This window comes from Nicotiana tabacum, chromosome 2 (assembly GCF_000715075.1).
Source record: "Nicotiana tabacum cultivar K326 chromosome 2, ASM71507v2, whole genome shotgun sequence".
NCBI classification, from domain to species: Eukaryota; Viridiplantae; Streptophyta; class Magnoliopsida; order Solanales; family Solanaceae; genus Nicotiana; species Nicotiana tabacum.
The window spans coordinates 117738965-117766417 of NC_134081.1; the positions used below are offsets into that span (position 1 = coordinate 117738965).

A 27453-nucleotide genomic window follows, 5' to 3' on the forward strand; every position below is an offset into this window, starting at 1 on the left:
TAATTTCAGTGGTGGATCAACTCGTCCTTCTAGTTCCTCAGCTACTACAGTTGCACCACCACAAGCTCGTGGTTCTTATAATCAGGCAGGGCATGGAGCATGCAGAGGTGCAGATCGAGTTACTCAAGGAGGGGGACAACCCCGTTTGTTTTCTACACTTGATCGTCAGAGTGTAGAGGCATCTGCAGAAGTTATTACAGGTATACTTCTAGTCTGCTCACATAACGCTTATGCCATACTGGATCCAGGTTCAACATTTTCATATGTGACTCCATACTTTGCAATTAACCTCGGGCTAGAACCGGAATAACTTAGTGAGCCATTTCTAGTATCTACTCCAGTTGGCAAGTCAGTGAAAGTCACAAGATTCTATAGAGGTTGTATAGTTTCAGTCCAAGGTCGCAACACCGAGGCCGATCTCATAGAGTTAGAAATGGTGGATTTCGATGTGATCATAGGTATGGATTAGTTGTCTTCTTGTTATGCCATGTTAGATTGTCGTGCCAAGATAATCAGGTTCCAATTTCCAAATGAAGAAGTCTTAGAGTGGAAGGGTAGTTCAACATCGCTGGTAGGTAAGTTTATTTCTTACCTTAAGGCACAACGAATAATCGGTAAGGGGTGTCTCGCCTATTTGGCTCACATCATTAATCCAGAATCAGAACCACCAGCTCTTCACTTTGTGCCAGTTGTTAGAGAATTTCCAGAAGTTTTCCCAGATGACCTTCCCGGACTTCCTCCTGAAAGAATCATAGACTTTGGCATCGATCTCATGCCAGGCACTCAACCCATATCTATACCTCCTTATAGGATAGCTCCAGCAGAACTTAATGAGTTGAGAGAACAGTTGAAAGATCTTCTTGACAAGGGCTTCATCAGGCCGAGTGTTTCACCGTGGGGTGCCCCGGTCCTGTTTGTCAAGAAGAAAGATGGGTCTCTCAGAATGTGCGTTAACTATCTGCAGTTGAATAAAGTTACCATTAAGAACAAGTACCCACTTCTAAGAATTGATGATTTATTTGATTAATTTCAGGGTGCAAAGTACTTTTCAAAGATAGACTTGAGGTCGGGGTACCACCAGTTGAGAATCAGAGAAGAGGATATATCTAAAACAGACTTTAGAACTCGCTACGGGCACTATGAATTTATAGTAATGTCCTTCGGGTTGACAAATGCTCTAGCTGCATTCATAGACCTCATGAACAGAGTTTTCAAGCCATTCCTTGATACCTTTATTATCGTGTTTATAGATGATATTTTGGTATACTCTAAGAGCAAGGATGAACATGCCGAACACCTCAGGATAGCCTTGCAGACCTTGAAGGAGAATGAGCTTTATGCCAAGTTTTCAAAATGTGAGTTCTGGTTGCAGTCCGTGGCATTCTTAGGCCATGTGGTATCTAGTGAAGGCATAAAAGTAGATCCTCAGAAGACAGAAGCAGTCAAGAACTGGCCTAGGCCGACAACGCCAACCGAAATCAGGAGTTTCTTGGGGTTAGCTGGATACTATAGAATGTTTGTAGAGGGATTTTCCTCACTTGCAGCTCCATTAACTAAGTTGACTCAGAAAGCAGTTAAGTTCCAGTGGTCAGACGCTTGTGAGTAGAGTTTTCAAGAGTTAAAGAAGAGGTTGACTACTGCACCTGTGTTAACCTTGCCGACAAGTTCGGGTGGATTCACAGTGTATTGTGATGCCTCTAGAGTGGGTCTTGGTTGTGTTCTTATGCAATATGGAAAAGTTATTGCTTATGCTTCCAGGTAGTTAAAGAATCATGAAAAGAACTACCCCACTCACGACTTGGAACTTGCAGCAGTGGTGTTTGCATTAAAGATATGGCGACACTACCTTTATGGCGAGCATTCTGAAGTGTTTACAGATTACAAAAACCTCCAGTACATTTTCAAGCAAAAAGAATTAAATTTGAGACAAAGAAGGTGGCTCGAGCTATTGAAAGATTATGACATCAATATCCTTTATCACCCGGGCAAAGCTAATGTGGTAGCAGATGCACTTAGTAGGAAGTCAATGGGTGTCTTGGCCCATCTTGCAGTACAAAGGCGATCTTTGGGTCGAGAAATTCAAAAACTAGCAAATGATGGGATTAGATTGGATGAGACCGAAGAAGGAGGTATAACTGCTTATGCCTTAGCGCAATCCTCCCTTGTTGTGCATGTTAAGGCTAAGCAAGACGAAGATCCGTACTTAATGAAGTTAAAAGAAGGAGTCAGAAATAAAGAAATCACTATTTTCACTCTAGGAAGTGACGGAGTTTTAAAGTTGAATGATCGGTTATGTGTGCCTGATGTAGATGGTCTTAGAAAGTCCATAATGGAAGAAGCTCACAGCTCGATGTACTCTATCCACCCAGGTGCTACCAAAATGTATCTGGACTTGAAAGGGTTGTATTGGTGGAAAGGCATGAAGAAGCAAGTAGCAGATAATGTGGCTAAATATTTGAATTGCCAGCAAGTCAAAGCCGAGCATCAGAGGCCTGGTGGCCTAGCTCAAGATATAGAAATACCACAGTGGAAATGGGAGATGATTAATATGGATTTCGTAGTAGGTCTACCTCGCACATACCGTAAGCATGATTCAATTTGGATTATTGTAGACCGACTGACAAAGTCCGCGCATTTCCTACCAGTAAAGACGACAGATTCCGCAGAGCAGTATGCGCAGTTGTACGTCAAAGAAATAGTCCGATTGCATGGCACTCCAGTTTCAATCATATCTGACAGAGTCCCTCAGTTCACGGCGCATTTTTGGAAGGCATTTCAGAAAAGATTAGGTACCAAGGTCAATTTGAGCATCGCTTTCCATCCACAGACCGATGGCCAGGCAGAAAGGACACTCAAAGATATGCTGCAGGCATGTGTTATAGATTTTAGAGGTAATTGGGATGATCACTTGCCACTTATAGAATTTGCTTACAATAACAGCTATCAGGCCAGCATTGGTATGGCTCCTTATGAAGCGTTGTATGGGCGAAGATGTAGGTCTCCAGTGGGTTGGTTTGAACCAGCAGAGGTTCCATTGATTGGTCCAGAGTTTGTTTGTGAGGCCTTAGAGAAAGTCCAGCTAATCAGAGAAAGACTGAAAGTGGCTCAGAATCGTCAAAAGTCCTATTCTAACAAGAGGCATCGTGACTTAGAGTTCATGGTTGGTGATAAGGTGTTTTTGAAAGTTTCACCAATGAAAGGAGTTATGAGGTTTGGTAAGAAGGAGAAACTTAGTCCTAGATTTATTGGACCTTATGAGATTATAGAAAAGAAGGGAAACGTGGCTTATGAGCTAGCGTTGCCCGTTGAGTTGTCCTCTGTTCATCCTGTTTTTCATGTGTCTATGCTTAGAAAATACATTCATGATGAGTCGCATATAATACCTGCCGATACCATAGAAATTAAAGAAGGCTTGACTTATGAAGAGGTACCTATAGAAATTCTCGATAGGCAAGTAAGAAAGTTGAGAATAAAAGATATAGCATCGGTAAAAGTTTTGTGGAGTAATCATGATTCAAAAGAGGCTACGTGGGAGGTCGAGGAAGATATGAGGAAGAAATATCCATATTTATTTGAGGAAAAAGGTATGTGAACCTAAGTTTGGCTTGGCATATATATTTTATTTATTAAATACAAGTTAGCATGTGTTTATGTCCTTGCTAGATTATACTTAGTTGTTGAAGTAATTTAGTTTCTGTCTGAGTATATTTAGTTATTTAATAATTTAGTGCCATCCCAGAGTATATTTAATTCATTACAGTTATTTACTTTTTGCAGAAGTATTGTGCTTTAGATTTTGGTTGGTTATTGTGGTACCTCCTTGCCGGAGTATGAGTAATTAGTTTATGAGTTGTGTATGGTGCATATGAATGGCCTGTTATGGTATATTTGGTTGTTGTTGGTGTAGTTGTGGTATTGGTGACAGAGATATTTTTTTGGATAGTCCAATTTACAGAGGAGACTCTGCCGAAATTTTTGAAAATTTAGGAAGTTAGCCAAAATTTTTGAGTCCCTTGGGAAAGTTAGTAGTGCTAAGAAAACTTAAAAAGTTCAAGAACTTAAGGAATGATTATTAGCTTAAGAATAAGGCCCTAGCAACATTCGAGGACGAATGTTTTTAAGGAGAGAAGATTGTAACACTCCTCAAATCTATAGAAGTTTAAGCACTCGCTAAATATAGAATTAAATTTTTTTTAATCTTAAAATTATACTTCTATTACGGATTTAAACTCTTGTGATTGATTTTTGAGTTACTTCTCTATTTATAAAGAATTGGATATACAATTAGGGGAATATTAATAATTTTAATATTATTAATTATTGAAAGTGGATATCATTAATTATTAGTTAAGTGAAAACAAAACAAAACAAATAAATAAAAAAAGCAATAATACAAAAATAAGGGGGGGCAAGCCTAAAAGCCCATAAAGGGTTGTTGTAACCAAAAAGGATTGAAAATCCTTATACGAGAACAAGCATTCTCTTCGTTCTCACGAACAGAGAACCACGGCCAGCTTACTCACGCAGGCAACAGGAAGTTCTAGGTTTCTTTACAAATCACTAATTCTTGTACTCAAGTATATAAAATTTTTTATTCTCAATTATCGTACAGTATAAGAATTGGATAGTTAATTACTTTCTTTCTCTGTATCAACAGTAAGTTCCATGTTTAGGCGTGAAACTTTGAAATTAATTCAAATGCACTGGTCGTTGTAGAATCAATTATTTGACGGGTATAAATTGGACTGGGGCCTACGTATTGACTCAAGGAGTTTTGAGGTGAGTTGATATAACCCGTTACTAAAATGGTTTAACTCACAAAAGCACGCATACAAGGTATTTGATGAATTATTTAAAAGAGTTAATATGTACTTAATTGGAGCGAGTAAGTACCTATTGGCTTAGAATTGTTCTAGTTAAAGTTTAGATGATTTATTCTAATATATTAGCAAACAACACATAAGTTTATCACAGAGAAAGAGAAACAGAAGAATTACTAGTCAACGTTGTAACTCGAAGGACCAGAAAGCAGGCCAATTTCATTTTTAATTTAACTTCCGTAACAACAAAATGAGTTATCATGTGAAAAAGGAACTGTATACTTGAAAAGTCACAAGAAGAAGTTTTAGAAAGAGAAGATTTTTGAAAGTATCCTTTATTCTGAGAAGGGGTCATCGTCCAGGCCGAGGGTCCTGACCAAGGCGTTGACTTCCTGAAACTACTTGTGCCAAAGTAGGGAGCACACGAGCCGAGGGTCTCGTTGTTGAGAATTTACTTAGCCAGGCTAAGGTATGATACATGAGAGCTGTGAACCATGAAGCGAGTGGCACCTCGTGGATTGGGCCTATTCGATCAGGTTGGGATCGAACCCGTGCCAATCACACGGTGACTAAAACAGAAATAGGTCAGGATAGTTAGAACTCCCAAAGTATAAAGTGATGTATTTTTTTTTAAAAGAAAAAGAAAAGAATTTCTTTTAGAATATTCATAAACTGCTATTATGCAATTATTTTAGAATTGTTCTTATAAGCTTTATGTTTTACATGCATTTAGAATCTTTGCTTGTAATGTATATATTATTAAAGTTTCGTCCCCTGTCGTTGAGACTTACTGAGTACAATGGATGGTACTGACGTTCTCTTTTGGGAACCTACGTTGGTCTACAGTACAACGTAGGAACCGGTTTTGCAGGCGAACAGGCTACGGGTTAGGACTTCCCTCACTTCCAGTGCTATTGGTGAGCTCCGCTTTTGTTCGCGGAGTACTCCTTAGAGTCATCTTTATTTAGCTATTTCTTTATTCACTTAGAGAACTGGCCAGGAAATCTCATGTCCTGAGCAGTGCGTCAGTTTATCAGTAGAGGCTTCATAGACACAGTCGGTGGGTTAAGATTCAGATGTTTTGATAATAACTTAGCAGTATTTCGGTAGTTACTACGAATAAAGTTTTGGAGTTGATTTATTTTAAATATTTAAATTAATCAAAAGTATTTGTTTAAAGTATTGCCTTATTGCATCTAAAATTTGAAGTTATAATAGATTTGATAAGCACAGATGGTTCGCTCGGTCATGTTTAGTGATCGGGTGCCGGTCACGGCTTGTTCAGAAAATGGGTCGTGACAGGGACAACGGGGAATGGCAGGGGTTCAATTGGGGATGAAGGGATGATGCCTTTTTTCTCTTTTCTTTTTATCTATTAAAATAAGAAAAACAAAGAAAATCAAATAAAATCTTAACACGTGGGCTGACACAAGGATTTGGACAAAATATATAGAGGTTTTACGCGCTTAGTCATTTTTGTCAAACACGCGCTGGCCATTTGGCAAAAGTGGTGTGTCTTAGACACGCTTTGAAAATGTTGAGTGTGTAAAGTAATTTTTGTCCGCAAAAAATGTGTCACGGGGATTTGGTCCATAGGACAGGGGGTAAACTATGTATGAACGCTATTGCAAACATGCGACGAGATATCCGTGCATTAGCCATTTTATTTCAAAAATTAAAAAGGACAAGATATTGGTAAACAAACTAATCCTGTCTTTTCCCATGTAATCAACATCAACCATGTAAAAGATAATACCGAGTACAAACACCGACAAAATCTCTCTTTGCCAAAATATGCTTTTCCTAGGGTGAGAAATTCCAACTCACTCATTCATCATCCTCCTGCATGTTATTGTGTCCATCTAAAATGTAACATAAGTTTGTAGCTACTTGCGTCTTGAACAAGAGGACTCAGTCCTGCACATGCAGAGAACAGAAGTAAAACCTTCTGGGTAATATAGACACTGTTTTATCAAACATTCTGAGATGAAGAAGACAAGTTACCACATAAGAAAACATACTGCTCAGGAACATACCAGCCTTTCATCAAGAAGTTGTTGTTGGAAATTGTCCTTGACAATGTTAAATATTTTCAGTCATACTGCTGTCAACTTCTACCTCGAGTTGGCAGCTGTATTCTCTTCGTACAGTCATCCCACAGTATAGAGTAACTTGGGTGTGTGTTTAACTTGAAGACAAGACCAGGCTTCCCATGCACCACCCACCCAAAGGATGAGTTCCTTAGAGATTGAAAACTGGATTTTATATGATCTGTTGGAGTCTGCACAATGAAATTGTCCAGCAAAACCAAAGGCCTTTAATGTGCAAGAGCACCTTTAAAAAAGTTTACCCTGTACATGCAATTTTGATTTCATGTTGCCATTTGCTGTCACTCTAGCCAATTCATGCACATATTCGAACAAATATGGCAATATGACAAGTAATTCAATCAACAGTAGGAGTATGGTACGTTTTAGTAACTTCAGGTTGAGATCACCACCAGAATAAATAGTTCAAGCCTTACAAACCAAATGCTTCTCTTCCATACTTCAGAGGTGACACGCTAAGCCTTTCATGTTTCGTCTGTTTTGAAACGCCTCATAAGCAACATCCCTTCTCCAAGTTAGACAGCATTTGATCTATTACCAATAATCATTAAATTAACACTTCCCATCAGATAAATGATGAAATCATTATACTTTCAATAATGGTGGTGTACTAACCAACTTGCGCCCACCTCGACTAATTCACTGAGTACCTGCTACCTCCTACCAGTACAAATACATGGGTAACTCTGTCCGCAAGCTTAGACATATAAGAAGAAATTATCTATCATTTTTTTTTGCCTCTGCTGGTATTTGAAGTTTTGAACCCTGATCTGCCAAGGTCTTTCCAACTTCATTGACAATAAGTCACTCACTCGGGTGCACAAAATGATGAATTTGCAGGAGATTAATAATACTATTTGCCTACCATCAACTTGGCTACAGTTTTAAAGTGGGTTTGATATGCGTAATTCTCCTTACCTTCTCCATGCTCCTTTGATTTCATGGTGTCATTTATTGTCATTCTAGCTGATTCATGCCATAAAATATTTAAGAAATATGGCAAGTAATTCAAATGATATCAAGATTATGGCACGCTTTAGTAACTTCATGTTGAGGTCCTCGTGACATGCTACCTTTTCATTGCTGCCTCATTACGCAGTATCCCTTTCTCCAAGTTAGACAGCATCTGATATATCACCAGTAATCGTTACATGAACACTTTCCATCAAAAAAATGATGAAATCTGTTGGAGTCTCGTAATACTATTTGTCTACCAACAACTTGTGATATGTATTTGAAGGCAGAGTGACAGTCCCCACAAACTCGGAGGTTTTTCATTATTCTTATCGGCATATCTGATTTCCGTGTAAGAACAAAGGCAACTGCAAGTCTCTCGCTATGATAGCTGAGGAGTTCTTCCTTATTCTCCAGTTCAAGATCATACAAGGCATATTTAATCTGTGGCACATACCCTGCGTCCCTAATCTTCTTGTGCAATTCCTTAAGTTTTTCATAAATTGCGTCTTTATCTGGATGTGATTGATCACCAGCTACAAAAACATGAACACCATCTCTCATGTTAACCCAACTGCATCCAGCTTCTTTCCTTACCGTAGCTTCTCGCATTGCACGCCGAGCCTCTGCCACATCCTCCCATTTCCCTCCCGAAGCGTACATATTTGCAAGAAGCACATAGTTCACAGCATTATGAGGTTCCAGCTCTAAGAGCATGTGAGCAGCCTTCCTACCTAGATCTGTTTTACGACCGCCTGCTCGACCACAGGCTCCAAGCACAGTCCTCCAAATGAGTGCATTGGGTTTTAATGGCATTTTGTTGACGAAGTCCTCCAATTTATCCATCTGACCTGCTCGTCCCAGGATATCAACCATGCATGAGAAATGCTCAATCCGTGGTGTCAGACCATATTGTTTGCTCATGGAATCAAAGTAATCCATGCCCTGCTCAACAAATCCCACGTGGCTACAACCTGATAAGACACCAACAAAAGTGACATGGTCAGGTGTTTGACCTTCCAGCTTCATTTTTGTAAAAAGCTCTAGTGCTTTATGTCCATGTCCATGCCGTGCATAACCAGAAATCATTGAGTTCCATGAATATATATTTCGTACTGGCATCAACTCAAAAAACCTGGAAGCATAATCTATTCTTCCACATTTGGCATACATGTCAACAAGAGCACTCCCAACAACAACGTCAGATTCCAAACAGGATCTAATCGCACAAGCATGAACTTCCATGCCATGCTCCAATGTTGCAATTGAGGCACATGCACTGAGAACAGAGGCAAATGTGAAGCCATCTAATTTCTGACCCTTGTGCAGCATAAGCCAGACTAAATCCATGGCTTTTGGTAAGACCTCATTGTGTAAATATCCAGAGATCATTAGATTCCAACTCATATCATCCTTCCTGTCAGACATCCGAGAGAATATGTTCTCACAGTCATCCATTTCCCCGCACTTACCATAGCAAGCAAGAAATGAATTTTCAATAGCATTAGCATCCATTCCACTATATTTTAGCACCAGAGCATGGATTTGACGAACAAGACCAAGAAGAGAAAGTGATGATATTGCTGAAAGGATATTTATAAACGTCACATTGTTGAGACTCCATCCAGCACGCATCATCTGTGTGAAGTTCTCTATAGCTTCAGAAATAGATGTCTCAGAATCACCTAATGCACCGATAATGGTATTCCATGAAACAAGATCATACTCTGGCATTAAGGTAAACAATTTCTTGCATTCAGTCACACATCCAGTATCAGCATACAAAGCAAGAAGAGCATTAGACACTGAAACATCAAAATCTAGTCCTAACTTTATCCCTTCACTGTGCAGTTGTTCCCCCAATCTTATCCAATTCAGGTTTCCACAAGAACTCAAAGAACTTATCAATGAGTAATTTGAAGCCATCAATCCTGTTCTTCTCATAATTTGGAAGGTTGATATTGCATCTTCAAAACAATCATTTTGATCTAGAGCGGAGATCATAGAGTTCCATGATACTGAATCCTTATCGAGCATGATCTCAAAAACAGAACGAGCAATCTGGATTTCACCAAATTTAGAATACATATTAATCAGAGCATTTCCAATAGCAGCCTTGGAGTCACACAAACCAGTTCGGATAACATAGGCATGTAGCTCTCGACCTCTTCTTCTCCCTTCTTCCAACAAAGAGAATTCATGAAAAGCACCGAAAAGAACAACGAATGAATCAGAATTGATTTTAACCAAGTCTCTCATCTGCATAAAAACTCTGGTCGCGTCTTCTCCTTGACCCAGTCTCACCAATCCGACCATGAGCCCGTTCGTGGACACTGCATTCCTTGTACCCATCTGTTTAAAAACCTTCATAGCAGTATCGAGACACCCAAACCTTCCAAAACCACTAACCAGAGCACTTCCTACATACAAGTCTTCCAAAAGTCCAGATTTTTCTATTTTAGCCAGTAGCTGCTTCAGCAAAGACAAACCATAATTAACATGCTTAGCAGCAGCTGTAATTAAGCTGCCAAAAGTGAACTCAGTTGGTATAAAAATAAACCCCAAATCTTCTTTTTGCATATCAGAGAAGAGCTGAAACACAGAAACTGCATCTCGCTGAGAGTAAACTGAAATAATAGAATTGCAAGATGCTGAATTCTTATTCTCTATCTCTTCAAAAACACGCCATGGATAATCACCAGTACCTGCAAAACCTCCATACATCGAGATCAAGACATTGGAAACAACCTCATTAGAAGCACGTCCTGTTTTCAAAAGCAAACCATGAATTTGCATTCCCAACCTAAGCCCACAAGCACCTAAACCCTGACAAGCCCTCAAAGCACTACTACAAGCATAATGATTAGGAATAAACCCCGACGAAACCATTTCACGAAAAACATGGCATGCCTCATCAGGCATCGCATTTCGCGAATAACCCGTAATCAAGCACGCCCAGGTAACTAGATTTCTGTCCAGCATTCTGTCGAACATATCATGGGCAGAGACCAAATCACCACTTTTGACGTACAAATTAATAAGGGTGTTACACAAATACAAATCTTTATCAACCCCATTTTTTATAATATCCAAATGGAGTCTTTGCGCATTGAATTCAGAACAAGAAAACAAGTATTTTTGGACGAGAAACTCGCACTTGTCTGAAACTGTAGGAACAAAATAGGTTGGCTTTTGGTATGGATGAAAAGCTTTGTCTTTTGTTGTAGTGATGGTGGGATAAGCAAAGTCATTCGAAAAAGACTGAAGAACTGAAGCTGCAAATGTGCTGAAAGTATAAGTGGGGTTTGGATTTTGATGGAGTAGTAGTTTGTGTCGTGTTTGTATAAGTGCTGCCATAAACATGGTGAAAAATGGTCACCGCTGATAGAGCTCAAAAATATTTTGCTGCCTCATTTTAACCTTGGCGCCATTTCAGCTCTGAAGAATTTCATTTGATGACTTTAAAAAACGGTAGCAAGCCTTATTAATGTTGGACCATCTTAATTCCATTAATCAAAAGAGATCACAGCATAGAGCTATTTGACCGTTAAAACTTGTGGTTTGAAAAAATATAAATAATTATTTTATTATAAGGGTTAAATGAAAATTTTAAAGTAAAATTATTTTAAATATATTAATGTGTCATTCTTTTTAGACAGACCAAGGGTGCCACATAAATTAGAACCGAGAGAGTATTAGGTTAAAGGTTAGGACGAGTCTGGGCACAATAATAGAGTTCCTCTTTGGTGTTCTGCAAGTCATGGTACTGACTATTGAGACAGAGGCGGATTTAGGGAGGCAGAAGGGGGTTCACGAACCCATTCGTCGGAAAATTACACATATAAGGCAAAATCCATTTTATGCCTCTATATGTTATAAATCTCCTTGACATAGTCCAAAAGCATAGTTTAATAGTTAAGGGGGTTCAAAACCTCTGTGAGGCCGTTGAATCAATTCCCACTAGCCATAAGAAGGGCTACAATCTCCTATAAATTAAAGCTCACTCTTCTTCCATTGGTAGCATTTACAAATGCAGTCTTGAAAGATACATAATAATAGAATAAATGCACTTCATAGTTACTGCATAATTCTTTTAGCAAAATAGAATAAATCTTATTTTCACTATTCCTTCGGGTAGGGGTAAGGTCTGCGTACACACTACCCTCCCCAGACCCCATTAGTGAGATTTTACTGGGTTGTTGTTGTTGTTGTTGTCACCACAATAACCAGGAAAAAGAACTAGCTATAATATGACCGCAAGAAGTTACCTAGTCTACATGTCAGATAACAGGACATTCAGCCTATGACTCTGAGCCAATGACAATAAAAAAGAAACGGGAAAGAAAGCCTCTCTGCGCTCCTATGGAAGTGGTAATGTCTGCGTACACACTAGCCTTCCCAAACCCACTTGTGAGAATTCACTCATTTTTTTGTTGTCGTTATAAAAGGGAAAGAACAAAAGACGAAAAAGAGATGTTTTCCATTATCTTTAATCGGAACTGCTATATGAAAACCATCCTGAATTGATAAGTTCAGCTAAAAAGAATGAGATTGGGCCAAAAAAACCTGGGATATCTCACATGAGCCAAACTAAATATACAACAGTTGCAAAACAAAGTAATAATACAGTTCTTCCATAGTATTGCAACATAACGGTATAGCTCAGGCACCCAACAGTTGCTGACATTAGCGAGTCAAGTTAGCAGCACTTGATCTTGTATTCCAGCTGATAAGCTAAAACCAGATCTGCTTCACCATTCAACTTCATCAATGGTCTCAATCTGGAAGTTTGATCTATTCCAAGAAAATTTCACTGCACAATGTTGTATAAATTAAAGAAAATAGGAGTATCTAATGTGTGTCCTTTACATTGTGCCAGTTAATTTGTTAGAAGAAAGATATGTTCTTTGACAACTAAGTTATGCTGGACTCTCTGGATGTGGAACTTAGACATCGTCAACCCCAAAGGCTAGCTCCTGAGAGGAAGATTTCCTGAGACCGTATAAGAAGACGACAATCCATACCCCATCAACCAATGTGGGACTTGACACTCCCTCACACGCCCAAGACTGGACAACTGGAGCGTGGATTACGAGGGCCAAACATTGAGCAACACAACAACAGTGACCAATGAATCTGATTCTGATACCCTGTGAAGATATGGCCTTTGAGCCTAATTTAACCCCCCAAAACCTAGCTCGGATGATTGCGCAAGACCATGTAAGGAGATCACAACGCATACCCCCTCAACAGATGTGGGATTTGACACTGGAGAAGCCATGGAGAAAACTGGAAACACTTCAACCATGGAAATTCCTCCACCAGAAATTGATGCAAGTCTTGGCAGAGAAAAACCCGGGACAGTAATATAACAATGTGCCTAAATAAATATCAAGATGCCCCCGTCAAAGTAGAAAAGAAGATCCTCTGCCCTCGAAATGCGATTTTTGCAATTAATGGTCCTGAAGGAGAAGAGACTGGCATGTGCAGCTTTTATGTAGATAACATGGAGGAGAATCGAAATTCTCCACTTCTAAAACCATCACTGCAAAAGGCTCATCGAGCAACAGATTAACTGATTCTCTGAAATAAGCCTTTTCTGGAATCTTGAGCCAGTATGCCCCTGATGAAGCAAAGAGATCAGCAAAGAAATTCTCCACTCAGTTCTAGTGAATTCCATTTGCAAGAGCCTTGGTAAACAGAGAAGAACCACTAGAAATAATGAAATGTGACCATCAGCAGATTTTGGCTATCAGTTTGTGAAAATCTTGGCAAGCTTGTCTTAAGAATTTCATGTAAATATGTGTTGACTGCAGCAGGATAGTCGGGAACGCTGATGCTAGTGGTTGCTCTGGTCTGTCAGTGGAAATTCAACGAAGATAATGAATGAGGATCTCTCCGCCTCCCGAAGATACTGGACGGTTCCATTCATGATTTTAACAAGTTTCTGGCTGATGTATAGGCCAAGACCTTCCCTTGATATACTCTGACTGTAGTAGAACATCTGTTGAATTAGCTCTTCAGGTACGCCTGGGGCTGGATGAGTGATTCTGCAATATAGTTAGATTTACGTAAAATGGAATCAGATCAATCTATCAAACTATAAAGGAAACCTTATCTGAAGAATTAGGAAAGAGGGATGAGATACTTTTATCATTTGAAGTGAGATTTTAACATGGTATAAAACAAAAAGATTACAAGTTCAAGTAGTTAAGAATCTAGCGTACCCAAAATAAAAATAATAATATTATGTATCCTTGGTAAGAACATATAACCACCTCCTATGATGAAAAGTTTGTAATGTATCTAAATTCTTTTAGTGCACCGTGGAAGCTGTGGGTTTAAATGATTGTATTTTGTCCCCTCACTTGGTTTTATGCGTAATGTTGAAATTTTGTTTGTCTACTTGTATACTTCTTTCTTATTTTCACAAAGTGATCAATTTTCCCCTTCAAATAGTTAGAATGGTCATACGGATGCGAAAGTACAATAATTTGGAAGAATATAGATAATAAATTGCAGCTGGTTATCAAAAAAATTGCAGCACTATGAAATTTGGATAAATCGAGAGATTTTATATTTTTTTTCTTTCTTCTTTCTTTTATGGAGGGTACTCTCAACTTGCCCCTTCTCCCTTTTTTTTTTTGGCCGAGGGTCTATTGGAAACAGCCTATCTATCTCCACAAGGTAAAGGTAAGGTCTGCGTACACACTACCCTCCCTAGACCCCACTATATAGGATTATACTGGGTATGTTGTTGTTTTTATGACCGAGAAATCCATCAGCAGCCGACCCTTTGGGCCAACCCGCAGCTTTCACAACTCAGGGACACTTAAATACCAGAGTTAGTTCGCTTGGCGCATCAAACCTACAACCTAAGACACAAAGTCCCTCAAGCTTTGCCAATTGATCTAACCCCTATGGGTAACTTGCCCCTCCTCCTCTATCCATACCCTTTTCTTTAACTAGAAGAAAATGCTGGATAGTATGATAATGTACGTAATATATTCCATTTTACTAAAGGGAGACGAAAGGATCATTCCAGATAGTTTCAAGATTCAAAACCTCTGGTCAATCAGTGAAAACTGCTATAAATCATAATCGAGCACTGCATCTGCTACTTCTAGGTAAATACTGACCGATCAGCGAAAAGAAATTAGAGGCAGATTGCCCCTATTTAATATGCTTATTAATTTGACACCATATTACGTTAAGAGAGTCAAAAGATTGACGTGCAATACGGCATTTTAATGCTGTTTCACTAGGCCAAAAGGCATTATTTAGCCTTTTTATGCATCGGTCACCTCCAATTCAAGAGAGAGGAAAAAAAAGAGTGGAACTTGCCCACTTTGTCACAACAAAAGTTAAAGTCGAATTAATATAATTTACTTTGTTTAAACAATTTAAGCAGCACGAATTATGCTTTCCCATAAAACAGCAAAAGATGCATAGTAAGAATCATGGAGTACAATCACCACCCTGACAACCAAGCCAGGACTACATTAATATAATTAGCAGTAATTACTTCCTTACAATCTAAAACAGGCATGCAGACTTCATTTTATTAAATGACTTGCATGCAAGATAATCAATAAATCCAAATCTGAGAGATAAGAACTGATTACCGGAATTCAAGATGCATGACATGCATCTTGGTCCCTATACGTTCCTTTCTTGGAATTACTCTGAGCACCACAGAGGAATCTTCAAAAGGAACAGTAAAGAGGATAACTGTGGTCAAAAAGTCAGAAAGGACTTGTTGAAGCCTCAAACTGTCACCAATCAGGTACATGTTTGATAGTTCGACAGGTGAATCGCATGTGACCTGAACCTTGCGCTCCTGACTTAGAATCATAACTTGATTGATGACCACTGTAACAACTTCGCCAAGATTGAACTCACAAGAGTTCATTTCCATATAGCTGAAAGAAATATTGCAATGATCAGGACTGGTCCAAAAATATATAAAGATAACAAATATCTGATGCCTCTTCAGGACCAGATCTATCACATCTAATATGTGCTAAATGATTCAAGAGATGCAAATTGGTGTGACCTTAAGATGCCATAGTGCAATAATGAGCGCAAACATTATCACAAACTGCTTTGTGTGATAATCATAGACTCCGGCGGGTATATGGTTTACTAACAGCTACTTCAGATTACTTTCCTGATTAACAGTACAAATTTCACATTTTAAGGTAGCAATCATCCATCAAATTTACGTCATGGATCCGTCACACTATATATTCCACCCTCAACTCTATAACTTCTTGTTAACCCATGAGCTTACTCCTCCTGCTCTTTTCTTCCTTTGCTAAGTGATGTTAAATCAAGTTATTTAACTGATGCATCGCCACCCATGATTCCTTAAAAAGAGAGAAAATGTATTTTTTAAGACCTGACACCAAATTTTCAATTCACAGTTTTGTCCACTGTAATTCTCTGTTTGGAAACTAGAGAGCAGATCAGTTTCATTTCTGGCCCACTATTTCCTTTCCTAATTTCCCTTCTTGTTCTTTTCTCTTCTCTTCCCTATAGGGTAAGAGCCTTCAGCCTAATAGTGACCACATAGCATAAATTGTGGATCGTTTGCTTTTTAAATTATCAGGGAACTAAGCACTCGTTTCTTCATTCGTTTCAATCCATCTCTGTCCTTCACCATAGAGATACATAAACTAACATCAAGAAGAGAGAAATACATCAAAGACTTCTGAAAATCAAAGATTTGAAGAACTGACAGATCAGCTTCCTTGGCAAACACTTATCAACAACAACAACAACCCAGTATAATCCCACTAGTGGGGTCTGGGGAGGGTAGTGTGTACGCAGACCTTACCCCTACCATGAGGTAGAGAGGCTGTTTCCAATAGACCCTCGGCATCCTTCCCTCCAAGAACTCCCCACCTTGCTCTTGGGGTGACTCGAACTCACAACCTCTTGGTTGGAAGTGGAGGTTGCTTACCATCAGAGCAACCCCTCTTGTCTTGGCAAACACTTATCAAAAGAAAAAAAAAAGCTTCCTTAGCAATCTCCTGAAATGTCAGGCGAACAATTTGTGAAAAACAGGCAATGAGAATATCCCTTTGCAAGTTCATAGAACCTACTTCTATGATCCTGATGTGCAGAAATACCAGTCAATGGCCTGAACATAAAGCAGATATTTCTTCTTTAAATAAATAGTACAACGACAAAATGGAGGTCAAATTATCATACCATTCCTCAATGCTATCAATATCGGTGTCATCAATGATCTTGGCTAGTTGTTCTTGACACATTGTACTTGTCTTCAGCAAATGACTTTGATCATTGCTTAAATCAGAAGATTTAAGCAGATTCTGAATGCACTTGATCCCATTTAAAGGGTTTTTTAGTTCAAGACGAACATAAGCCAACTTATTTAGACTACTTTCAGCAGCTTGTTCTGACATCTTTTGCACATGCATTGCATATTGAAGTTCTGGACTAGGAATATGCAGAAAGCACAAGACCCCAGTTACCTTACCATCACCATCAATCCTTTTATTTGCAGAAATTAAGGCTTCAATATACTTACCCTGTTTATCAAATAACCCAAAAACCAATTTCTCACCTTCCCAGCCAGCAATTACTCTATTCAATAATATCCTGAGCTTTGTTAGTGTGTTTTCATCTTTCACCCTGCAACCTAAATTATTGACTGTGAAAACCTCACCAAGAAGCATTTGATCAATGACCTCGTCCCTCTTCAACCCAGTCAATTTGTGCATAGCATCATTCCATTCCACGCATCTTCCATGTTCATCCATCACAAAAATTGGAGGAATCAGAGGAGAGGGATTGCGGACAATTCCAACATAATCACCTTGAATGCGGCTATATTTGTCCTCAATGAGTTTTAGCCCAGTAACATCTTGCCCAATAAAGCAAACTCCAACAATATTTTGTTTTACATCTCGACTACAGCAGGCATTAGCCACTAACGTAATTGGTCCGACATTTTCTTGGGGACCAAATGTCTTGAGTTTGATTTCTACATTTTTCTCCTCCTTGCCTGCAATTTAAATATCAAAGTAGATCATTTTCCAGGCAAAAGTACCAAAAGAACAAAACAAGTACATAAGTTATTGCATGGAAGTCAAGCAGCATATCAGAGAAAAAGACAGGAAGGGAGGTTGGAATCCTAATATGTCTAATGTCCAGCGTTGAGGAAGAAATAAAGAACAAGTTTCAGATAACATAAGGGGCCAAAAAGAGCGAAAGACCAAACAATGGACAACGGCAATGTCCAAAACAGTTCATCTAATTCCACTTCAGTTTCTGACATTTCTTTTTGTTCTTTTTAGAGCTTCACTTCAGAGGTCTTTATACATGAGGAAACAAACTCAAAATGGGACAAAATATGCCACGGCTTGATAAATAAACAATTTGACATAGCTGATGCAGCTCGTGCATTAATTTTAATTTAAGAAAGGAAAAATAAATAAAAAGGTTTTTCAAACTGTATGATCCTCTACATGCATTGCAAATATTGAATAAACAAAGTAAAAGCAAAGAATAATCAGAGTATCACCTTGCAAAGCCAGGAAGAGCACACCCTTAATTGCGCTTGTTGTATCATCAATAACCAAATCAACCAAGGGTACACCTATTGCTTTCTCTATAAGCAATCCCGTTAAGTCAGAAACTTTAGAGTTCCATCCATTAACACGGCCTGAAGCATCAACAGCCAAAATGGGTACTGATGCTGTCTCAATGAGTCGAACCATTTCGTTTGTGACAATACGAAGTTCATCCACTCTCTCTATACTGGTATCTACAGCAGGGACATTCACAATCATTTTAGAACAATCAGCAACCTCATCTTGCAAAGACCCTCGCAATATCAGCTGCAGGGAATGGATTGCATCCATTTCCACATCCTCCCAAGGTAGGCTCCGCCGCTTAACAACCTCCAAAAAGGCTTTAAATGATGACCTTGGGTGCATCTTTCTTCCGTCACCCTTGTCTCCAGGATCATGTTTTTCACCACCCCACTTGATCTCTTTAGCTGTGTGGGAGCGGAACCAGAAGAGAAAATCTTTTGAAGTTATTTTTACAGCAGCCATTCCACATACCGCATCACCGAGCACAGCAGCACTTGGGTAGCCAGCTTCCATGAGACTATCGGTGCTTAAACCTGTACTACTACCATGAGATTCATTAAGCCATTCAGCTATATCTCTGATTTGGGACTCCGTTGGCGTAACACCAAGCAACCAGAGTTTGTTCCTATAGTAAAGTGCAGCCCCGTCACACCTTACAAGGTCCATAACATTAGGAGACTGGTTAACGATTCCCAATGGAGCATCTCTTAGAAGCATGTCACAAAGAACAGTCTGAGTTCGCAATATATGCTTTTCCCTAAGTTGAGCTGCCACTTCCACTTCCTTATTGATCTGAACACTGAAAACTTGAACCAAGAACTCACACGCGTACCTCAAAGGAAAAGGAAGAAATCTAGGGCAAGTGTGATGGCAAACTACCAAACCCCACAGTTTTCTTGCCATTTGCTTGTCACTATCCAACTCGTCATCTTCCTCGCTAATCATCACAGACATCACTATAGATGCAATAGAACCCATATTGGCCATGTATTGTGCATGACAGCCGTGAGGAGCTCTTAATGCGGATCCACCAAGGCTCAGCGGCTGAGCCAGTCTCGGGTCTTGGATCACCCTAATTGGTGGAGCTAAGCAATCGCATATCATCCTAACCTTATTCTTCATGAAGAGAAATCTCGAAGCTTGTGGTATATCTGTAGCAGGGTAATGCAAGCCAAGGTAAGGTTCTAATTCAGGCTTACGACATTCTGCAATAACTTCCCCATGTTCATCCTCATGGAATTTATAAACCATAACACGATCATAGCCTGTCAAATGACTCACTTCTCTAACTAATACATCACATAACAACGATATATCTCCACTCGGCAGAGATTGTAATTTTCCAATAGCTTTAGCAGCTAGCTTATAAGATTTTAATGCTCCAGCTGCGGTTACAGGGACATCATTTGGATTCACAGCCTCCAAATCTATTACTAACCCAACATCAATGCGGTGTAAAATCGCATAGAAAGGCTTACCCAAGTTTCTACAATGAACCAAAATAGGATTAAGCAAACTAAGTTCTCCAAAGCTAGCTGCTTTTTCAAGCGCGGAAGCACCTGAAGATCGAAAAAGTGTCCTGACATCAGTTCCAAAGGTCAAAGCCTCTTGCTGTTCGATGCTCGGAACGGCATGAGGTATCAAGTCCAACATTTCTGGTGCATTTTCGCTATACGCAATGACAGTGAAGTTTTGCTCATCAATAGCAATCATACAACCAAATGGCTGAATTAGACTTCCCCTTTGCATTTCCTGGAGATAAGCAGATACAGTTGAAGATGGAACATTGCTAGTGGAATTTGATAAGTTAACTGAATTAGAGTAATCAAATTGCTGCTCAGACTCTTCAAACTCCACGTGGAGCTTTGCATCAATTGGGGTTTGAGCAACAACACGAGCACCATGTCTAGACCTAGCTGAACTGCTCCTAGAGCAATTAGTCTTGCTTGTTGTAGATTTAGAAGACATTTCTAATCCTCTTTTGTTTCAGTAACAAGAAAACATCAATATTGAAAGATGGAATTCCTCAATTCTCCTATGTTAGTACTGAGTACCCTAATCAAATAATATATGCAGAAAAGCCTAGAAGAATCAAGAATCTGAAATGAAACAACCAAAATTGAAGGAATTTACATAATCTTTATATCAAATAGAATCTTCCATAGTTAAGAAAACACCATAAAAGAACAAAAGGAAAAAGGTGATACCCACTTGTGGACTCTTACTACCTTATACCAATCCAAGATTCCATTTTTTTTAAAGATTTTCTAGAACCCCATGTGGAGAAGGACAAAAGCTAAGAAGGAGTTCAGTTTTCCAACTTGTGGTTCTGATTCTCAACCACTCAGAACCAGCCAAATGAAGCAAAATGGTTAGCTAAAAGTAGAGTCTTTATACATATATTATTTTTCGTGCTTTACCAAAATAAGCTTTAAATACTCAAGACTGGCAGCAGTTAATTTTAAAGACCAATCACGAGGAACCAAATGAAGTATGTTGTAACTAATACTATGCGTATTTTTATTAACGTTCGGTTCCTAAAATAAACTGATCCAAGGTGTCAATATATAATATATATATTTTTATTTTATTTTATTTAAAAATAAAAAAAATTACCCAGCTACACTATATTTTTAGTCATTGGGTGCGTGTGGCTCCGCCACTGTACACGACATATAATATAATTTAGGAATTAATTGATTAGTCGTAATTTTTAAAAATAGTTACCTCAAATTATTTGTCTTTTTTTAAAAAAATATTTGTCATTTTAGAAGTTCGAGACGAAAATAATTAATAATTATTCTTGAAAATGGAGATAACATGTAAATAAAGTAAATATTCAACGGAAATATTATATCTTAAGATATAAATAAGGGTAAAATATTCCAATATCCCTTCTAATTAATATTTTTTAAGGAGCGGGTAAAAGAGAAACATGACAGATAATTTATGACTGATTGAGTATGTATTAGCATAAATTATATATTATTAATTATAGCGATTATTATTTTATTTTAAACTTTATCATAAAAAGTTACTTATTATAAGTAAATTTAATTGATAGTGTTAATTTATAGAACTCACTTCCTTTTCTTTTTAAATAGGAGTAATTTTTTTTACCGACAACAAAAATAAGATGGTGTTTCTTCAAAAGTTGAAAAACAGTTTCTGCAAAAGTTTAACTACTCTTCTTTACTGAAAAGTGAAAACTGTGGTTGAATATTAGTACCCGTTCAATATTAGTACTAGTAATCTTAGTAAGTAGTTTTTGTTATGAATTAAAAGCGTTACATTAAAATTAGTACTAGTAATCTTAGTAAGTAGATTTTGTTATGAATTAAAAGCATTAAAGCAAGAATTATGTAATTAACTAAAAGTTAATATAAGAAGGGAATGATCATAGTAGAAGAGATAATTTCTACGTTTTCAGAGTGTCACAAATAGGTTCATCATCACGTTTTCAGAGTGTCACAAATAGGTTCATCAATGATGATAAACCTATTTATAGACATAATTTGTTGTTACAAAAATCAATCCAAAACCTGTTATGAATACAAAATCAATCTATAATTAATCCAAAACCAGTTATGAATATATAATCAATCTGAAACCTGTTATGAATACATAACCAAATCGGAACGTGCTATGAATACATAACTAATCCAAAACCTGTTATGGAAGACATCCACCGTTGCAAGCAGGATTTATAACACTCCCCCTTGGATGTCCAATAACAGATAATGTGCCTCGTTAAAACCTTACTAAAAACAATCACGTGGGAAAAACTCTTAGCGAAGGAAAAAGAGTACACATATTTGTAATACATATTGTTTGTTGCCTCTTTAAAAAAGTGATAACCCGCATGTTTAGCCTCAAACTGGCATCTTTCTATTCCCTTTTTACTCCCACAACTCCTACGTAATCACTTAACCTTCATGAGTTTGAACTCATCAACAAGACACGAAAATTCAATTTGTTCCACAATTACACCACATAAAAGATTCTTCAACACATTCATAACTCGAGGCTCTATGTCAAATCGAGACAGAAATCAAATACCCAATAGTCCCTTTTTACATCCCTTAACCATCTGAATACATCCCGCGGTCATAATAAAATCATCATATGGTCATCCATCCATTTATCGAGCTACAAATTCCACTCATAGGGACACTACCACCGGACATATGAGTCCAATTATACAAGTTTATACAACTGAAACTACCGAGCCTAAGCAACGGTCTAATCCTGGCCTCAAGTCCTCCAGACTGGCCCATCACCAAAACACGGAATACACATTTCGAACCTTGTTCATAAAATAACAAGTCGTGATGCACAGCTGATACCGAGCGCTCATGTGCGCATACAAATACGTGCCAGGAAAATCCAGTGGGATAAAACCTTAGCTAAAGGAAAAAGAGTACAGCGCGTATCTTACTCCCCTGACCAAAACTTTGTTTCAAATATTTGAGTCTGCACATTCTAATCTTGTATACCATCTTCTCAAAAGTTGAAGTTGGCAAAGATTTAGTGATTAAATTTGCCGGATTGTCACTTGAACAGATTTGTTGCACATCTGACACTATTTTTCTGAAGATCGTGTGTGTAGAATAATTTTGGTGAAATGTGCTTCGTTCTATCTTCTTTTATAAATCCTCCATTCAATTGGGCTATGCATGCAACATTATCTTCGTATAAAATTGTGAATCTTTTATCACATTACAAACCACATTTTCTCGAATAAAATAAATCACCGATCTCAACCATACGCATTCCCTACTTGCTTCATGAACAGCTATTATCTCAGCATGATTTGAAAAAGTAGCAACAATAGATTGCTTTGTGGAGCGCCGTAATATAACAGTACCTCCACATATAAACATGTACCCGGTTTGAGATCGAGCTTTATGTGGATCAGATAAATAATCTGCATATGCATAACCAACAAGATCTGTACTACCTTTATTAGCATAAAACAAACTCATATCAAGAGTTCCCTTTAAATAACGCAATATATGCTTAATTCCGTTCCAATATCTCCGTATAGAAGAAAAACTATATCTTGCTAGTAAATTAACAGAAAATGCTATATCAGACCTTGTAGCATTAACAAGATGCATAAGTGCACCAATTGCACTAAGATAGGGTATTTCAGGACCAAGGAGTTCCCCATCCTCTTCTGGAGGTCGGAACAGATCCTTATTCACTTCAAGTGATCAAATAACTATTGGTGATGTACTCAATGGGTGCGCTTTGTCCATGTAAAAGCGCTTTAAGACCCTTTCTGTATAGGCAGATTTATAGATAAAGATCTCATGTGCAAAATGTTCAATTTGCAGACCAAGACAAAGTTTTATCTTTCCAAGATCTTACATCTCAAATTCTTTCTTAAGATATTCAATTGCCTTTTGGAGATCTTCTGGAGTTCTAACAAGATTTATGTCATCAACATAAACAGTAAGTATAACAAATTCTGATATCATTTTCTTTATAAAAAGATTTGGACAAATAACACCATTTATGTAACCTTCTTTCAACAAATATTCACTGAGGCGATTATACCACTTGCGCTCAGATTGCTTTAAAACGCATAAAGATCTTTGTAATCTAATTGAATACATTTTTCGAGATTTTGAATATGCTTCACGCATTTTAAATCCTTCAGGAATTTTCATGTAAATTTCATTATTAAGTGAACCATACAGATAAGTTGTAACTACATCCATTTCATATAGGGTTAAACTAATGAGATGTCGAAATGTTATGGCATCCATGACAGGTGAATATGTTTTATCATAATCGATTCCAGGTCGTTGTAAGAATCTTTGTGCAACAAGGCGCGCCACGCCCTGTATCTTTCAATTTTATTTGTATCATTCATTTTTTGCACAAAAACTCATTTATGACCAACTGATTTTATACCAGCAGGTGTTTGGACTACTGGTCCAAAGACCTCCCTTTTAGCAAGTGAGTTCAATTCTGATTGAATTGCCTCTTGCCATTTTGGCCAATCAGATCTTTGTCGACATTCTTTGACAGAACGGGGTTCAAGATCCTCATTATCTTGCATAATGTTAAGTGCAGCATTATATGCAAAAATATTATCCACCACTATTTCAGATCGATTTAAATTAATCCCATCACTAGTAGAACTTATTAAAAGTTTTCCACTCACTTGAGTCTCGGGTTCATTGATTTCTTCAGGAATCTTCTTCAGGAGATTCCTTCATAGTTTCATTTTGATCATTTGTTGATTTTCTTTTTCTGAGATTTCGATCCTTAGAACTCAAAGGCCTACCACGCTTCAGGCGTGCTTTAGGTTCACTAGATCTCATGCTAGTAGATGATCTTGATGGGACATCAATTCGGATAGGCACATTCTTTGTAGAGCTATTAACTAGAACTTAACATAAAAAGGGAAATGATCGTATTAGAAGAGAGGATTATGGAAGACATCCACCGTTGCGTTTTACATTTTTTTAAAGAAAACTGAAAGGAACAAACGAGTATAATTTGGAATAAAACATTTTAATATCCATAAGAAGGATTCATAATTGCGAAATACTAAATTAAAAATTTATTTTCAAGAATAAAAAGGAAATTCTGGAAGATTAAGAAGCTATTATATGATGTCTTTGTATTTCTATTTTCGCTTGTGTGGGTACAAATGTACATCCGCATTAGAGATTGTAATGTTTTTAAATTTTTTTTGAGGAAAATATACAAAAATCTCTAGAATATTGCTGACTTTACAGGGCCACCCTTTTGATAGTAATACATGATTGAGTGCCATAAATTATTTCCATATTAAGCAGGTCAGTTAACTAATGATAAATATAGAAAAAAGGACAAAGTATGTTTAACCCAAATAGTTATCCACCTAATCTCTTAAACTAAAAATAGCCGCAAAATATACTATTCATGTATAATATGTGCATAACTGTGTATAATCAGTATATAATCTATGAATACCGACTAGAAAAAAATAAACAGTGACTATTTGTGTACTATTCTTGGGGGTGTTTGATTTACATAGGGAAAGTGGGAAACCGAGTAGGGGAGCAGACACTAGAAATAGTACAACTCGGTTCCTCCAAACAAAGAATAGGTTGAAATCACCATCTCTTCTCAACAAACAAAAACATAAAAAGAACAACGAAAAACGGGTTTTTACATACCCGATCACTATTTTCAATGGAAAGTCATGCCTTTTGGATTAAAAACTGCTACATCCTTTTGCAATAAGCAAAACAAAAACAGACTCTACTACCAAACAATGAAACTCTAACTATCAATGCAACAACAATAAAATGTGGTTGCCTTAGCACATCCTCTCAGATATAAGCTCATATACATACTGGAATTGTTTGCATGCAACCACACTATGCCCTGCAACTTTTGAGAAGCCATACATGGAAATAACTTCACAAACAACAAAACTTTCGGACCCCATTCGCAATGAATACCTAAAGCTACTATAATAAACAAACTTTCAGGTCGAAGAAACAGTTGGCTCAACTGGCATTAGAGTGAAAGAAACTAAGAAAAACGAAAACCTTCAAGTGAGAACAGTGAATGTGTCTCTCATTTCAGTTGACACGAGAGATAAATCGATGACTGTAACATGCAAGACATTTCCAAAATCAAAGATTCACGAAGACAACCACTGAATGCACAGAGGAACATTCAAGGTTGATCTGCTCTAACGTCACCATGATTTAAATCTACTCACCCCCTTCTTAGATGCTAAAATCCTTCTCAATTCTGTGACATGCATAAAGTCATGCACTTCTGTTACATTTTTCAGGCACAACTTCATATTCTAGTGACTTTTTCTATAACGGTGGTTTCCGGGTCAATTTGTAGCACCTCAACTAATCCACAGGATACTTGTTACCTTCCACCAACACAAGTACTAGGCAACTACCAATGTCTTAGGCAGATGGGAAGAATTCACCTAGCGTCGTCTCTACTGGGATTTGAACCTTGGTTCCCAAGGTTGTCACACCAGAAGGCCATATTCTACTCTAGATGTCCCTTTTGTTCTCATCGAAGAAAGAATCAATCAATGCTGTTGCATCAATCCTTGAGAGTTAAGCAGTCATAATATCCTGCTCGGAGCATACATAACAGGCTCTACTTCAACTACAGAAAGCTGTTAACAGCATAAAATTAAGCATTTATGAATGTACGACAAGAAACAAGGTGAGAAATAGCTCATCTTAAACGTTTTTTCTTTTAAAAAACTACTGATATATTTAGCCAAATCTGTTTCAGAGAGTTACTTGCAGTTTCTGATGGGAATAAGTGACTGGAACCTGACGCACATTAGCCGGTGTTTAAAAGATCACATAGTATACTCACAGTTTGCTGCCCTTTTAATTCTAGAATCAATATGAGAAGGGTGAAAGTATTTTCTCATTATAGTTAAGGAACCTACTATAAATAACAGATTATAAAGGTCACCGTTAAAGACCTAGGAAAACACATGAACAGATTACGAAGAAGGGAAACAGAACGGTATCAACATAACAGATGTAATGGTTAACATGAGATTCTGCAGAACTTCCATAGAAAAAATATATCGAAATTTCAAAAAGAAGGTGTTCATCGTTCAATGAGATATTCTGATAGCACTAAGACAACCTTACTAACGTATATGGAAAGAAAAGGCACAGTTAGCTTTGTAGACAGAATTTAGTTTAGAACTTTAGATGCTATTGCTTCACTCTCATTTAAAAGAACAGTAAATCACCTAAAGAACCCTGCAGATGCTTCGCCCTACATCAAAAATTTTCTTTTAATTTCTGCAACAAGGATTTCTGCTCTTTAGTATGTGTCCAATATATGTGTGTGTGTGTGTGTTCTAGCACTGCCTGCCGACCTAAACGAAATAACAACCTTAAAAGAAAGAAGCTTCTCTTCACCAAAGATGCAACCCAGGCA

The 27453-nt window shown here is 37.8% G+C and overlaps 2 protein-coding genes across 2 annotated transcripts; both read right to left on the reverse strand.

Annotated features, from left to right (window-relative positions):
• Window positions 1–6469: 6469 nt before the first annotated feature.
• On the reverse strand, window positions 6470–11331 carry LOC107773724 (putative pentatricopeptide repeat-containing protein At5g09950). The gene is made up of 2 exons (XM_016593148.2): window positions 6857–11331; window positions 6470–6737 (listed from the first exon to the last, which is right to left on the reverse strand). The coding sequence occupies exon 1, from the start codon at window positions 11243–11245 to the stop codon at window positions 8063–8065; it is 3183 nt and encodes a 1060-aa protein (XP_016448634.1). The 5' UTR covers window positions 11246–11331; the 3' UTR covers window positions 6470–6737; window positions 6857–8062.
• A 1016-nt stretch (window positions 11332–12347) lies between these two features.
• Window positions 12348–20906, reverse strand: LOC107773723 (phytochrome C). Its single transcript, XM_016593147.2, has 4 exons — window positions 18435–20906; window positions 17099–17915; window positions 15508–15804; window positions 12348–13932 (listed from the first exon to the last, which is right to left on the reverse strand). Exons 1-4 carry the CDS (start codon window positions 20473–20475, stop codon window positions 13722–13724), a joined length of 3366 nt encoding a protein of 1121 aa, XP_016448633.1. The 5' UTR covers window positions 20476–20906; the 3' UTR covers window positions 12348–13721.
• Window positions 20907–27453: the final 6547 nt, after the last annotated feature.